At 35.6% G+C, this 14,029-nt stretch overlaps 1 protein-coding gene across 1 annotated transcript in view; it reads left to right on the forward strand.

The window, feature by feature from the left end:
- The window catches only part of CENPK (centromere protein K), a 21,014-nt gene extending 9,974 nt beyond the window's left edge, over positions 1-11,040 (forward strand). Inside the window, exons 5-10 of the mRNA XM_057389631.1 lie at positions 1,423-1,469; positions 4,304-4,386; positions 4,505-4,603; positions 4,883-5,024; positions 8,583-8,636; positions 9,982-11,040. Coding sequence (XP_057245614.1) covers positions 1,423-1,469; positions 4,304-4,386; positions 4,505-4,603; positions 4,883-5,024; positions 8,583-8,636; positions 9,982-10,140 — 584 coding nt within the window. The 3' untranslated portion in view covers positions 10,141-11,040. The remainder of the gene's footprint in view (positions 1-1,422; positions 1,470-4,303; positions 4,387-4,504; positions 4,604-4,882; positions 5,025-8,582; positions 8,637-9,981) is intronic.
- The last annotated feature ends 2,989 nt before the right edge of the window (positions 11,041-14,029 follow it).

Genomic DNA, 14,029 nt, shown 5'->3' on the forward strand with positions numbered 1-14,029 from the left:
AAAGAAGTGTTARAAGAAAATTGTAGAAATTGATAGTAATTAATAAGAGAGGGCTTAATGGTCATGTCAACAGGAAGAGTCGGGGTAAGAATTGTATGGGTCTTCAAATATGCCAGTAAATGTGAATAAAAATACATCAATGAATTTTTCATGTTGATAGGATATTCATGTARTTAAAGAAATCATACTCTAATAATATGTCAGACCACTACCTCCCACAGCTCTTAAGTTTAATTTTGGAGGACAGTACTGAAATTTTGTGTCAAGATTTGGAAACAGTAGTTCTCTAAGTAAAAGGAATTTTACTGGAGCATTTAATGTAATTCATTTTTAATTCAGTCATTTTTTGATTTTCATCTGAGAACAAACAGTGGTTTTACAACTACTAATCTAAAACTTCATAAAATATGTTGAGGTACATTACTAAGGAAGGTACTTTTCTAAATTTATTAGTTCAACTGTATGTATTTAGGAGATGTTTAATGCTCTCATGACAGGGTTAAGGGTTTCCTTTTTCTTGAAAGAAGTCTTTTATTTAAATAATGATTTGTAAGGTTAGAGATTTTGAGCCCAAACTTGCACAGAAAATATCTCTATCATAGACAGATTTAAACCTGCTAGAATAGCTTTCATTTCTCCTGTTAATGTATTGAGGTAGTTCAAAACAGTCCTGTGTTTGTGTGCAGAAGCTCTAAGTTGACATGAATCTGAGAACTGACTGGAGTCAGTTGAATGCTGTAATATACAAAATTTCAAATTTTTATTCTGAAAAATGCATGGGTCATAAATCACTGCATTTTTTCAGAAGCATACTGGGGAAACATGTCCATGTTCTTGAACTCTACCATGCTTTCCCTTAAGTATTGCTGTTGCTTAGGGTTAGGATTATGGCCTTGCTGGGCCTTCTGTCTCCTGTATATAGCTGTTGTTGTGACATGTTTCTCAAGTTATTAAAACTACATTTTATAGTCCTGATCAGGCTTTTGTGAGGCTGTTTGACAAGGGACTGGAAGATTGGAAGAATTTGATTTTCCTCATTGATAATGTTGATTGGATGCCTTCTGCTGAAAAAATCAGGCTCAGTTGCCTTGAAGTATATAGAAATGTGATATTCACTTATTATGTACCTACACCAATGTACTTGGAGTTCAGGTGTGAAAAACGACTCAGAAGCATTAACAGTGCACTTTTTTTCAGTCTAATTTAACTTGCTGAATAATGATAATAGGTTAGCACAGCAGTTCACCACAAAATGTGGTGGTTAAACTGCTGCTAACAGCCAAACTGATTTTAGAAAGTACACACATTTCTCTCTAGCCTGGCTGCTTTTCACTAAGCARTAATCTTCAATAAATCTGTCAATTCTGTCAATAAATCTTTATCATCCAATGCAAAAAATAACCAAGTAATTTTATTTTTCAGTAATTTCTACCAATCCACATGTACTGTTAGAATTAGGAAAAGAAGAGGTAAGTTATTTTGTTTTTAAGAGATAATAAAGTTTTTGTTGGGAAAAAAAAGAAAGCTAGTATACACAATTGCTGCATTTTCCTATGACTATTCCTGGCGTGAGCTACTGCTGAGATACTGTGTAATTTTCTTTAGCCATTGTTGTTGTTTTGATGGGGCTTTTTGCATGTAGTAWAACTAGTAAAATTTCCTAGTTGTAATGAATGAAGTTTTAAACTGACTTATTGCACAAGTCAATGAGTAATTGACAATAAACAGTATTTTGCCTCTGGATGCACCATCTAATCACAGTAGCTCAACAAACTCATCTGCATGCAACGAAAATCATGTGATAATCAACATCTCTGCTACATTAGTGCTCCAGGGCCTCACTCAGGATTGGAGTCCCACTGTGCTGGRTGCCACAAGGAGACACAAATCTCATGCCAAGGAGAGTGATGACCATGCCTTGCAAACATTTAGCCATCATCTTTAACATCATACAACAGGGCTCGTTGCTAGGGTGGAAGCCTACACACTACTTTTCAAGATTACTTTCATTTAGCATTGCACAAGTGCTTGGGCAAGAAGAAGCACTCAGAACTGTGTATTTCAGGATGATCCGTGGCTGAATTTTAATTGCTAAGTGGAATTTGTCACAGAATGTCTGCATTTGGAAGGGACCTCTGGAGACAGAATCATAGAATAGTTTAGGTTGAAAAAGACCTCTAAAATCATTGAGTCCCACCATCCAAATCCACCACTAAACCCTGCCCTTAAGTGCCTCACAGGATGTGTCAAGGTGGTTTTTGAATATCTTCGAAGAAGGAGACTCCACAGCCTCTCTGGGAGCCTGTTCCAGTGCTCAGTCACCTTCCAGTAAAGCAGTTTTTCCTAATTTTTAGATGGAACTTATATTTCAGTTTGTGCCAGTTGCCCCTTATCCTATCAGTTGGCACCACTGAAAAGAGTCTGACCCTGTCCTCTGACAGCAGCCTTTAAGATACTTGAGTGTATTTTTTTTTAAAGTTATAATACATTGCATTTYATATTTAATAAAAAATTATGTAATATTATCTGTTACGTGGAAGWGTCAGTTATCTTAGACAGTGAGTTTTAGGGCAATAATTTGTTGAGTTCCTCCATTGGAAGAAAGAGCAAATCAATAGTGTTACACTATATTGATGGAACATAGGAATGCTATGTGACTTGAAAATATTCCTGTGTCTAATGCCTTCTAGTATCAGGGAACAGGGACCCCGACTGCTGTTAAGAGTCACAATCAAAAAGTTGTTAGGTTACACACTTTGATTTGCCTGTATAGCTATGGCATGTTGGTTTGATATTTGAGGATTCCATTTTTTTTYAGATTTACCTAATGGAGCATGTTTTCTTTAGTAGCATATTTTCAGAGTTTGTGTTTCTTTGAACTAAATTCTCAAGTGCTCTTATTTTGTGTGGAAGCAGAAAAAAATACATCTAAATCATAGGTTATATTAGAAAAAGCATAAACTATTATAAACATGATTTTATAGGAATCTCTGGTGCACTAACAGGAGACCTCATCAATTTATACAAGTATCTGAAGAGGATGGACCCAGGCTCTTCTCAGTGATTCCGAGCAATAGCTCAGGAGGCAGTGGGMTGAGCAAGAACGTGAGGAAGAGCTTCTTCACTGTGCAGTGGAACAGTTTGCCCAGAGAGGGTGTAGAGTCTCCCTCTCTGGACTTACTCAAGAACTGTCTGGATGCAACCTGTGCCATGTGCTCTGGGGTGACAGGTACCTACCCTGCTTGAGTAGGGAGGTTGGACCAGATGACACACTGTGGTCCCTCAAAATGGTTAAGGAAACTTTCCCCATTTTGCAATCCAGGAGCCATTGTGTCAGTCTCTAAGCCCATTTGTAGCTACACACCCCATGCTCAATGCAGCCGAATCAGGTTTCCTTACCGGCTCAGTCCCAGGTTTCATTCTTCCTTGAGTCTGGCACAGATCCACAGAACGGTATAATAAMAAAATGACAGCTTGAACTGGTTGCCTTTGTGGAGGGATCCTGAACCCTGGGCTTTTATACCCTCACAGGAGGAAAGTTCAGGTGCCATCAGCTCCTGTGTGTCTCAGTGTCCCCTCACCAGGCAGGGCCACAGGTCCCAGGGCCCCTCGTTCTGCAGAATTGGCAATTCAGGGCCTCTTGTCTGGGGCTCCCACCACCAGAGCTGARCCTGCAGTCACACTGAGCTGCACCCTGTGAGCCACCTGTGCTCAATGTGTTTCTCAACACAATCTTACCATTCTGTGATTCTGTAATGAAAGACCCAACCCACTGAGAGTTCACTGTTGCCTAGATTCAGCAATGCCTATAGCTTCTGACTGCAGTAGCATATTTCCTGTCCCAAATAAATCCATAGCACTGAAGATCATTTAAGTCATGGATGCCCTTAGTCTTTCTTTGCAGCATCTTCATTTTCTGTACATTTTATGTCAGTGCAATTAGCATGGATTCATTCTTGCAGCAACTGCAATAATTTAGACAATGGAACACTGGTGCTGTAGACATTTTCTCCTCAGTCATTCATCAGCTGAGCAGTTAATGTGTTTGCTCCATAATTTGCTTCAGATRAAATTAAGTATTTTGTTAAGCTCTGTAAGCTTCAAGAAGACATTAATGAGCAACTGGTCAAAGTGACATGTTTATAGCTCCTTCATTTTAAACTGTATTTTAATATTTATAAAGAAATTGTGGATGGTTTTGTCCCTCTTTATCAGATTTACAGATGTAGCCTTATATAGAACAAATATTTCAGACTGGGCTACCTACAAGCAGTAGTTTATCTTTTTTTTTTTTTTTTAATAGTTGCAGAAAGTAAAAAATGATCTTGAAATGTTGCTGTCAACAGTTCGGTCAAAGAATAAACAACTGGACAAAGATCTGAAAAGGTAATACAGTAATTTGGATTTAGGAATGCTGTAAGTTTGTGGTTTTTGATTGTTTTTTTTAACTGCCCTGGGAAACTATTTATCTGTTGTGCCGTTTCCTGCTTTTCTTGTTTCAAAGAGAGCAGCAGTGGTGTGAGGAACAGGAGCAGCTGCTAGATGCTCTTAAGAAAGTTGAGGAAAAGACAAAAACTCAAGTTGAACAACTTTCCACAAAAAGGTATTTCTACATTTTTGAGTTAAAATTGTAGAATTTAAATATCGGAGGAGCAAATGAGCAAACAAACTCAAAAAAAACAAAACAAACTTGTTTTGTTTAATATATCAAATAATTACTCAGTAATCCATATTTGAAACATGGAAATAATGATACTATATCCTGTGATTAAATATGTTGAATTTATAACAATAGATAATAAGGGGGTTTTTTTTACTTATGAAGAACTTTTTTAATTACTTTATTTGATTCCATGTTCTGTTGCTATGTTTCTACTATTAGTTTGAAAGGTAAAGGATTTGATGAACTGGAAAATAAAATGTTGAAATTGAAGACCTATAAGAACGAACTCTTGAGTGCTTTGGGTGAATTCCTGGATGAACATTTTCCTCCTCCAGAGAGAGGTGAAAATASTAAAAAAAAGGTAAAACTTTCCTTTACCTGCTAAATTTGAAATGTTCAATTTATATTTAATTAGATGCAATATCTGTTTAAAGTCACTAGCATTGAATATGCAGTTGTATTTTGAAATAAGCAGAGTGCTCACAGCTTAAAATAAAACTCTAAGTTTAGGTTATGTTTTTTGGGTTGTTTTATATTACTTAAGGCTGCTTCCAGCTGGATATTTTCTTTTCTTAATAGATATATCCTTTACCCAATGAGGTGCATAGCAATGTATTGTGTTTCTTACTGAACTGCAAGCTATGCCAAATTTGGGAATGGTGAGGGGTTCAGTCCAAATTGACTCATTTTCTTTTTTACTTCACTGGGCGAGTGGATTCCTATTTTCCTTGGCAAAGCAAATTTTAATTGTCTAACAATGTTTTTGGAACAATAAGGAAAAATGTTTATAATTACAGAGTAGTTTGGAATGTTAACCATCAGATTTTGTTCAGACAAACTGGGTCAAAAATTATCTTAAAACTTAGGGAAAATAGGCAGCCAGGGAGTATTTTGCATAATAAATTCAAAACGTGCAATAAAAATAGAACTATTACTGTTACTATTKGATAGAAACAAAAAAGCTATGAAAAAAGGCAGGACTTGATTTTGATTTCAGACACACTTAACATGGCAGAAGTATCTTTAATCGAGTTCCCTGTTATTTCAGATAACCTCATAATATTATCACTTAGGTTAATTTTAGAACAAATAAATTTTTCTACTAGTGTTGCTACTGTGTTTTTTTCTTCTAGTGCCTCAGTACTCTGGTTAGAAACTGTCTCATGGCTTCCAGTCTAAATTTAACCACGTCTAATACGGATCCACTGGTATACTTACACCAGAATTTTCCTTAGAATAGCTTTGTGTCTTTTTTGTGTTTATTCCTCCTGATACATTTATAGACAGCATTCTCATACCCTCTCTTTATGTGGTTTGAATAAGCAATGGTAATTAATTAATTAATGCTTGTGGTAATTGAATTAGCAATGCTTTTTTGTTCTCCTGAAAGATAGTATTTTTCAATTCCACAGCTTATCTTAGTAATATCMATTTTCTATATTTATTTTCACTTGGTTTCATCTCTTTTTGCAACCTGCTAGGAAACAATATTATAAACAAAACTACTAGGTCACACCCATTACCAAAATAGCTAATTATATCCTTGTATTTTTCTGTCTGTAATTTGCAAGTAATGAATCCTGAACTTCTAATTTAAAAAAAAAAATCTTGGTTTTGCACGTAAGTACATATTTTGCACATAAMAATACCAAAGGGAGATGACAAGATATGATGTCCATTTTCAAATATTATTCTAACATCTTACTTTGTTGAATCTGATTTTTTCTGTATTCCAATGCCTTCATTTCCTGCTGTTAGTAAATATGACAGATTTTGTTCTCAGTCTCTCCAATTTAGAAACAGTGTTATGTGGTACAGTGTCAAATGCTTTGCACAAGTTCAGGTAGATGACATCAGTTAATCTTCCCTTTTCCACAAACACTGTAACTGCTGTAGAAGGCCTCTAAATTTTCTGTGTGCAATTGATCTTTARTGAAGCCGTGTTGGCTGTCACCAATCACTTAATCAAAAGAAATACTTAGATTAATTTAAAATTTTATTTATGCATTTCCAGAACTCTTAAATACGGTTTGTTTTCTGACAAGTCTTTTTCCTTTTTTTTCACTCTTTGCAAATTCGTAACTTTTCTGTATCTTTTGACTCACTTGGATCACTTGGCTTAACTACAGGTCCTCTGTAATCTGCATCTAAGTGATTAACTGTGAAGGCAGGACAGCCAGCCACTTTTGCMTGTGTTGTTTTATTGAGTGTCAGAAATACAGATTGTAATCATTGGGAATGAAATTTACTGCTGTGTTGATTCAGGAAAATACATTATTCACTTTTGTTATCAGCTTGGTTCAACAGTCTGGCAGCACCGAACTCTTAACTCTGTGCATCACCAATTTTGCTTCACTAGTAGAAGCATCTTGTGTTCGCAGTAATTCTGTGTGAGAGCAAATGTGTGGGGCTGATGTCTGTAGGACACTGCTGCAGTATCATCTGAACTGTTCCAAGCCTCACTGGTCTGGTTCCACCCTCCTTTCACCTGGCACATGCATCTGGCATTGGGAGTGRGAGTGGAGACTGGGTCACACCAGCTCAGGTTGACTTCCACTGCCATGGCCCAACACCTTTAACAGAGGTAGTGACTGCAGTAACAGTTACCTTGCATTTTAAATCTGGAATAAAAAAGATTTCCTTTTTCAAGATAAGAATATGGAGTCAGGGATTTAGGAATAGTCTTTATGCAAATCTGTCTGATTGGAAGGGTGAAGAAGATGCCTTTCAGGCTAAATAGTTAAATGCTGAGCATCCTGTTTAAAGTGACTTAATAAGCATTAATTGATTGGAGGTACTTGTTGTATTAGTAATGATTTTGACCAGGGAAATACAACAGCAGAGGCTGTAAAGTATCTTCATGTTTTTTCTAAGGAACTTTTGCAAATAGTTCGGATAGATTCTATTTCCTCAACTGATTATCAACATAAAGGCASATAGAGCTTATTGGACCATAGCTCCAGTTTGCAGAGTTTCCATGGAGCGTGCTCTCAGTGGAAACTAAAATTTCTGACTCTCTGCAGGTGAGAATATTACAAACTGTGACTGGAAAAAAGGTGACAGAACTTGCCTTTCACAAATTCTTCTTTCTTGCTTGTATTCTTCCTCTGTTCCAGAAGTGGAGGTTGTTTAAGGTGCTGCACACCTCTTAATACCTTAGGACTTACATTGACATACTCAACRGTAATGCTGAGAAAGCAGTGCAGATGCCAGTGGTGTATTAACTCCTCTATTTTGTTGAAATCAAAATAAGGGGAAAAAGAATAAGATGGAAAAATCAAATATTCAGGTTTACCATGCAACCATACAAGCAGATCCAGTCACGTTGCTGCCAAAGAAATCTCTATCACATTATAGATTAATGTCTTGATTTGTTTGCTACAAAGGAAAACAAGTAATTATAAAGGCAATTCGATTATTGCCTTTTTTTTCCACCAAAATTTTCAATTATTCTATTTTTTAATCTTGGTCAATTTTTTCTAGTTGAATTCAAAGCAAATAAGTATTCATTGTCCAATAATGAAAAAATATTAAGGCACTATGAAGTCTGGAGTTGTGTCAAATTTGTATTGTAAACATTTGTCTAAAGCTCATGAAAAATACTTTTCGCCTAACAAAGCTTGTTCATAAAAGGTTCTGTACTACATTACAAATGAGATGTACTTGGTCTTATTTAAATATAAATGCAGGTAGAAACATTATGATCACTTTAGTATCTCTTAATAATTAATTCTAAAAATGTTACATTTGAAGCATGGGATTTAAATCTAAATCTAAGTTACTAAATCTAAGTAAAATTTGTCATCTGTTGTGTATTATGCAATCAAAYAATTGTGTAATTATTTTACTTGTAAATTAACATTTTTCTTGACTCATTTGGGGTTTTGTTAATTTGGCTGGGGCTTTGTTATCTTTCCAGAACTCTTCTGCACAGCCAGCTGTAAAACTGATAACATTGCAAGAAATTTTGGAGGTAAGATGCTTTTACTATGTAGAGATTTGAAGAATTTTTAGATACTCAGATGAAATAATGATGATGATGATGTATCTTTAAATACTCAGATATGATAATAATGAAGTGTTTATTATTAAGATAAATTGTGGTGATGATAATAATAATAAAGTATTTATTATAAAGATAAATAATAATATATGACGTTTAGTTAAGATATGTTAATCTAGAATGCTTAAGAATTTTGTGTCTTCAAAGAGACTGCAGAGACCTCATAGCAGCCTTCCAGTACTAAAAAGGGGCTTATAAAAAGAAGGAGAGCAACATTTTTTCGTAGGGGAATAGTTTTAAATTAAAAGAAGTGAGATTTAGATTAGCTGTGGAGAAGAAATTCTTTACTGTGAGGGTGGTGAGGCACTGGCACAGGTTGCTCACTGAGAACCTGTGGATGCCCCATTCCTGGAAGGGCCAGGTTGGATGGGGCTTTGAGCATCCTGGTCCAGTAGAAGGTGTCCCTGCCCATGGCTGGGGCTGGAACCGGATGGTCTTCCAAGGTACATTCCAACCAAAACCATAGAATCTAAGTTTTAATTCCTATCTAGTTAAACCCCAAATTTTAACAAATGGTGTGGCACTAATATTTAACTTAGGCTGGAAAATGGTTGTGTCTTATTTCTTGATACTATAATGTTTAGTGCAAAGAAGTTTTATACACCTTAGCGACTCATGTTAGGAAAGATAAATACTATGTTTAACAAAAATATTGGTCCATTTCTTGCTCTATTTCATACTTGAAAAATATTTTATACTTAAAAATAGAAAATTATTTTTGAAATATGCATAGCAGTTACAGAAGGACTAATTAATATGTAGCCTCAGAAGGAACAACAGTCTTATGTATTTTGCTCCTTTAACATTAATCTTAYGTTAATACATAAGACATAACAGTCTTATGTATTAACTGGATTATTAACTAAGGAAATAAAATAATCTGAATATGTTCATTATTCCCCATGGGCAATATCATGAAAGCATGAACACGGTCTCCATGATCTGAAAAAGAATGACAAAAGTGATTTTGTTTTTGACTCCGTTAACTAATTCTGTATTTAGATAAGGAATTTAGTCTATACTTATTCTAGATAAAAGGAGGAATCTGGTTTTAATTTTTACATAGCAGAAAAATTTTATTGAGCTATTTGGAAGTCCTTTGCTTTACTTCTACTTTGAACAGGTCTTGTATTTCTTCTGTAGTCCTTTATGTCTTATATTGCCTACATCACAGTRATTTTTATAATTTGCTTAAAGAAGATAAAAACCTAACTATTTTGGTAATTTCCTAAATCTTATCCTTTTGGTCTTCCAGATGCTGATGAACAAATTACTTACCACACCACATGAACCTTACATAACAATCAATGAGTCATTTTGGCCACCTTATATTGAGCTGCTGCTGCGAACTGGAATGGCCCTGAGACATCAAGAAGATCCAAACAGAATACGCCTTGAAGCTTTTCACAAGTAGTGTGACCTACACGTGTACTTGAAAACAAACCAACACGAGTGCTCTTAATTCAGGGCTAGGACATACTTAGGTTTCATAATAAGCTTTCTTAGTATCAGCCGTCATGATTATTGGATGATTTTCTTTATCTTCATGCTATTTTATGCACTTCAATAAAAATGTGGGGGAAAAAAAGAAGATTCTATTTTACCTGCTTACAGTTGGCCTTCAGTTTTATATCAAAATTTGCTTAGTATAAGATTTTTTAAACGTCTTTTATAAGAAGTTTTAATAATGTAATAGACAGAGATGTTTAACAATTCTTTTTAAATTAAAAATCATACTTTATACATTACCTGTGTAGTTTAGATTCTTTAGATTGCTTGAAGTCTTCTCAATTTCCTGTAATATTTTCTTGTACTCTGTGAAGTCAAAATTTTGAATAACACCACTCCTGCATGTAGCCTTGCAGACATTTGGAACTAACAGAGAGATATGTTCTCGAAGATGTGTTATGCCTTGTTTGTTTTTCAGAGCCTTTGCAAACAAATTTATTGGCTTCAAGATAAACACTTAGGAATGTTGACACATCTTTCTGTGCAAAGTGCAGCAGATGTTGAGTCTGTGCCTTTCACTGCACACTTACCAAATGACCTGTATTGTGTTAGGCTATATTGTGCAACAGTATCTGTCTTCACTTTTTCACATGTAGTTTATCAAGGTGCGTAATGGGTTTCTGTTCTGTTGATCTCTACAGCTTCTAAATTTTGTTAGTTGAGAGTTACCTTCTTACTCAATGCTGGTGTTCTTTGTAATCCCAATCCTTTCTGTAGCCATTTTATTGTACTGAGTGCAAAAGTTCTACTCTTGTGTATTTGTAGTGACTAAAACTTTGGAAAATAAAGTTGATTTTTTTATTAAGCAGATTGCAGTTTTATTGAGGTAGGAGCTTTGTGATTTTTAGTTGATAAAAAAATAAAGACTTGTATACTGTCATAGAATGTTTTTATGTGGTGGTTTTATTTTTATGTGATGTGTCATAGAATGTTCTTGTGGTGGTTTATGTGGTGGTTTTTAGAATRGTGTTTATATGATTTGATGTGATGACTTGTAAAGTTGGTGAAGGGACATATAGGAGAGGAAAGGGGAACCAATGTAATGTAAGTTCSGGTATAATCACCTTTTTTAGACCAATTAATTGGTAAGCAAAAAAGTCATTAATCTTAAGTAGTTCCTTTCACCCTCACAACTGGTGATTAGGCATGAGTATAGACTGCAGTGTGTGSTGTTCTGCATGAACTTTAACTTCTTTTTGCATCATACTGCTTGTATAACTGCCCTCCTGTTGTCGTTTAACCTCCCTTACTCAGCTACGAGCTCTGGTGTCTGAATAATCTATACACAATTTACCTTGCAGTATTTTCAACTAAGAATTCAAATAGCTACATTTTTTTGCTTTGATTTATTGCCTTGTCTCTTTAGCGTTTTTTTCTTCATTTGTGCTTAAATGCTTTGTATTCTCCTATCCTTTACATTATTACTAATGCTGCTTAAACACTTCATTGACCTTGGATGACTGCTTCTGCCGTGTCTTTGATAAGTAGAAGAAAAAATGTTTAAGCAGTCTCTTGTTTAAAAAGGAAAATACCAACCCATACCACCTGCATCCCAAAACCAAACCAAAGCACTGAGAAGGAGATGGGATTATCTAAAGTGYTCTAAAAGAAGATGCAGTATTCATTATTTTTCATACCAAAATCAAATCTCATCCWAGTAAAATACCAGAACAAATTTAAATGAAAGTACCTCACATAAAGATTTACATTAAATTATGGAACCCAGTGCTATAAAATATGTTGTAAGCTTACATACAAAYTTCAAAAAAAGCTTACAGAATTGAGATTTGTGAGTGGTTATTAAAGAAAATTTGACAGTCAGCTGTTTCAGAAATCTCTATCCTACTAATTGTTGAACCCTGAGGAGATACATAGATATTCCTTGATATTCCTTCCTGCAGCTCCCCAGTGTCTTCTGCATTCTCAGAAGCCTCTGCTTAGGCTTTGGATATGCTCAGAAACCAAAGATTCAATGGAGAGCTTTTTCCTTAGGATTGATTGAATCACTACGGCAGAAAAAAAAAAGCTGTAGAACGAGATAATCCATTTTCTCTCATGGCCTAAAATGCACTGCCAGTTTTTAGAAGCTGGTTCAGAYTGAAACAGAGCTAGTTGAAAGCTGTAGCTTCTAGAAAAATCCTGACAAGTAGATTGAAGCAAATCAACACAGTGATGAAAAACAGATCTCCCTTTATGAAAAAAGCTGGGAGTAAGATCTTTCATCAGTACTTTCAACAATCAGGAAGGTTGGGGATTATGTCAGAAGAGTAGGGCAATTTCTCCATTTTTGCTCTCCATACACGTAAATAACAGTTGTTTGGAATTAGCACCTCAAATACGTTAATATTAAATGCTAATATATATATTAAATACTAATGAAATGCTAATATTGGGGCTCTATGTGCATTCTATTAAACAAGGATTTATTTAGCTTACTGTCGATTTTTAATTCTACAAAGGTAATACCAAAAAGAGCTGGGTTGGTAAACAAACATGAGAGCTACCAAGCCTGAGTAAGACAAAAAACTGAATTGTGAGTTGGCAGTGTGCCCTTGTGGCCAAGAAAGTCAATGGTATCCTGGGTGCCATAAAGAAGAACAGTGCCAGCAGGTTGATGATCATCCTGCTACTCAGCCTGTGCATTTGCTTCTTTCACTGTAGCTTGACTAGCAGTTCCCTATGCAGCCATGCCTATCTAAAGAGAATCAGGCTTCTTGGTAAGCCTAGATCTTGTTTTATAGCCCGTGGTGATCAAGACAGATGTCACCACAAGCTGCAAAAGGATAGATTCCTTTGATTTAACTCATTGCCTCATAAGGAAGTATTGTACTTGGCTGGGTSTAGTTGATGAGACCAATGTCTCTGGAATACTGACGCTGCTTAAAACCTCTCAAGCCCTGCCTCTGCGCCAGGTAAGCAGGYAGCTTCTCCATCTAACACATATATTGTCCCAGAATGGAGCTGGTGGGTTTAATATGGTTAAGAATGTCAGTCACAACTGTGTCAGCATCCAGGGTCTAATTCATRGATTGGCAGTCACCTGCTGAATCAGAGGCCGAGCCTTGGAGATTGGTGCTTTACTTTGTGACTGTTACAGCAGAAAATCTCACCCCAAGGGAGCATTATTTGCCATTCAGATTTGGTGTGATACAGACATGCAGATTGGCATTTACATGAAGAGGAAAAAAATGACTCATAGAGAAGCGATTCTTCTGGGCTGTGCATGCTGTGCAGAGCCCCTGACTCTTCTCGCTTTTCTGGAATACATCAGTACTGCTAATTTCATATTGTGAGTAAATTGATCTAGCAACATGAACACCTTCTTGCATGTAGTATTACACGGTTACAAGGACGAACAAGCCATGCCTGCCTTCACAAACTCAACTCTGTGTTGGGACAAGCTTACTGACATGATTTCCTAGTGAAATAAATTGTTCTGCAGATTTTCAACTTTTAGTAGTGGTATTAAATAAAACTGCTACATTTATCTGCATTTTTCAGCATTAAAAGAATCTGTGATTTTGAAAATTTGGTATAAAAAATTCTGGAGGTAAAGTTTGGCAGAAATGCACATGAGGTTTGTTTGTGATCTTGAGAGAGTGAAGGTGATGCTAATGAAGACTGCTATAGCTAATTACAGGCATATAATATAACCTTGGAAAAATAAGCCCATCTCAAATCCTTGAATGCTCATATTAGTATTTTGGTACAATGACACTATATTTTCTGTATCTTAGATTGTATTTGATGCTTTTTAAAACTAGAAAAATGCAAACAAAAAGCTTGTAGTAGCA

The sequence above is a fragment of the Malurus melanocephalus genome, unplaced genomic scaffold (genome assembly GCF_030028575.1).
Source record: "Malurus melanocephalus ecotype Western Australia unplaced genomic scaffold, MMel_1.1 scaffold_18, whole genome shotgun sequence".
Taxonomy (NCBI): domain Eukaryota; kingdom Metazoa; phylum Chordata; class Aves; order Passeriformes; family Maluridae; genus Malurus; species Malurus melanocephalus.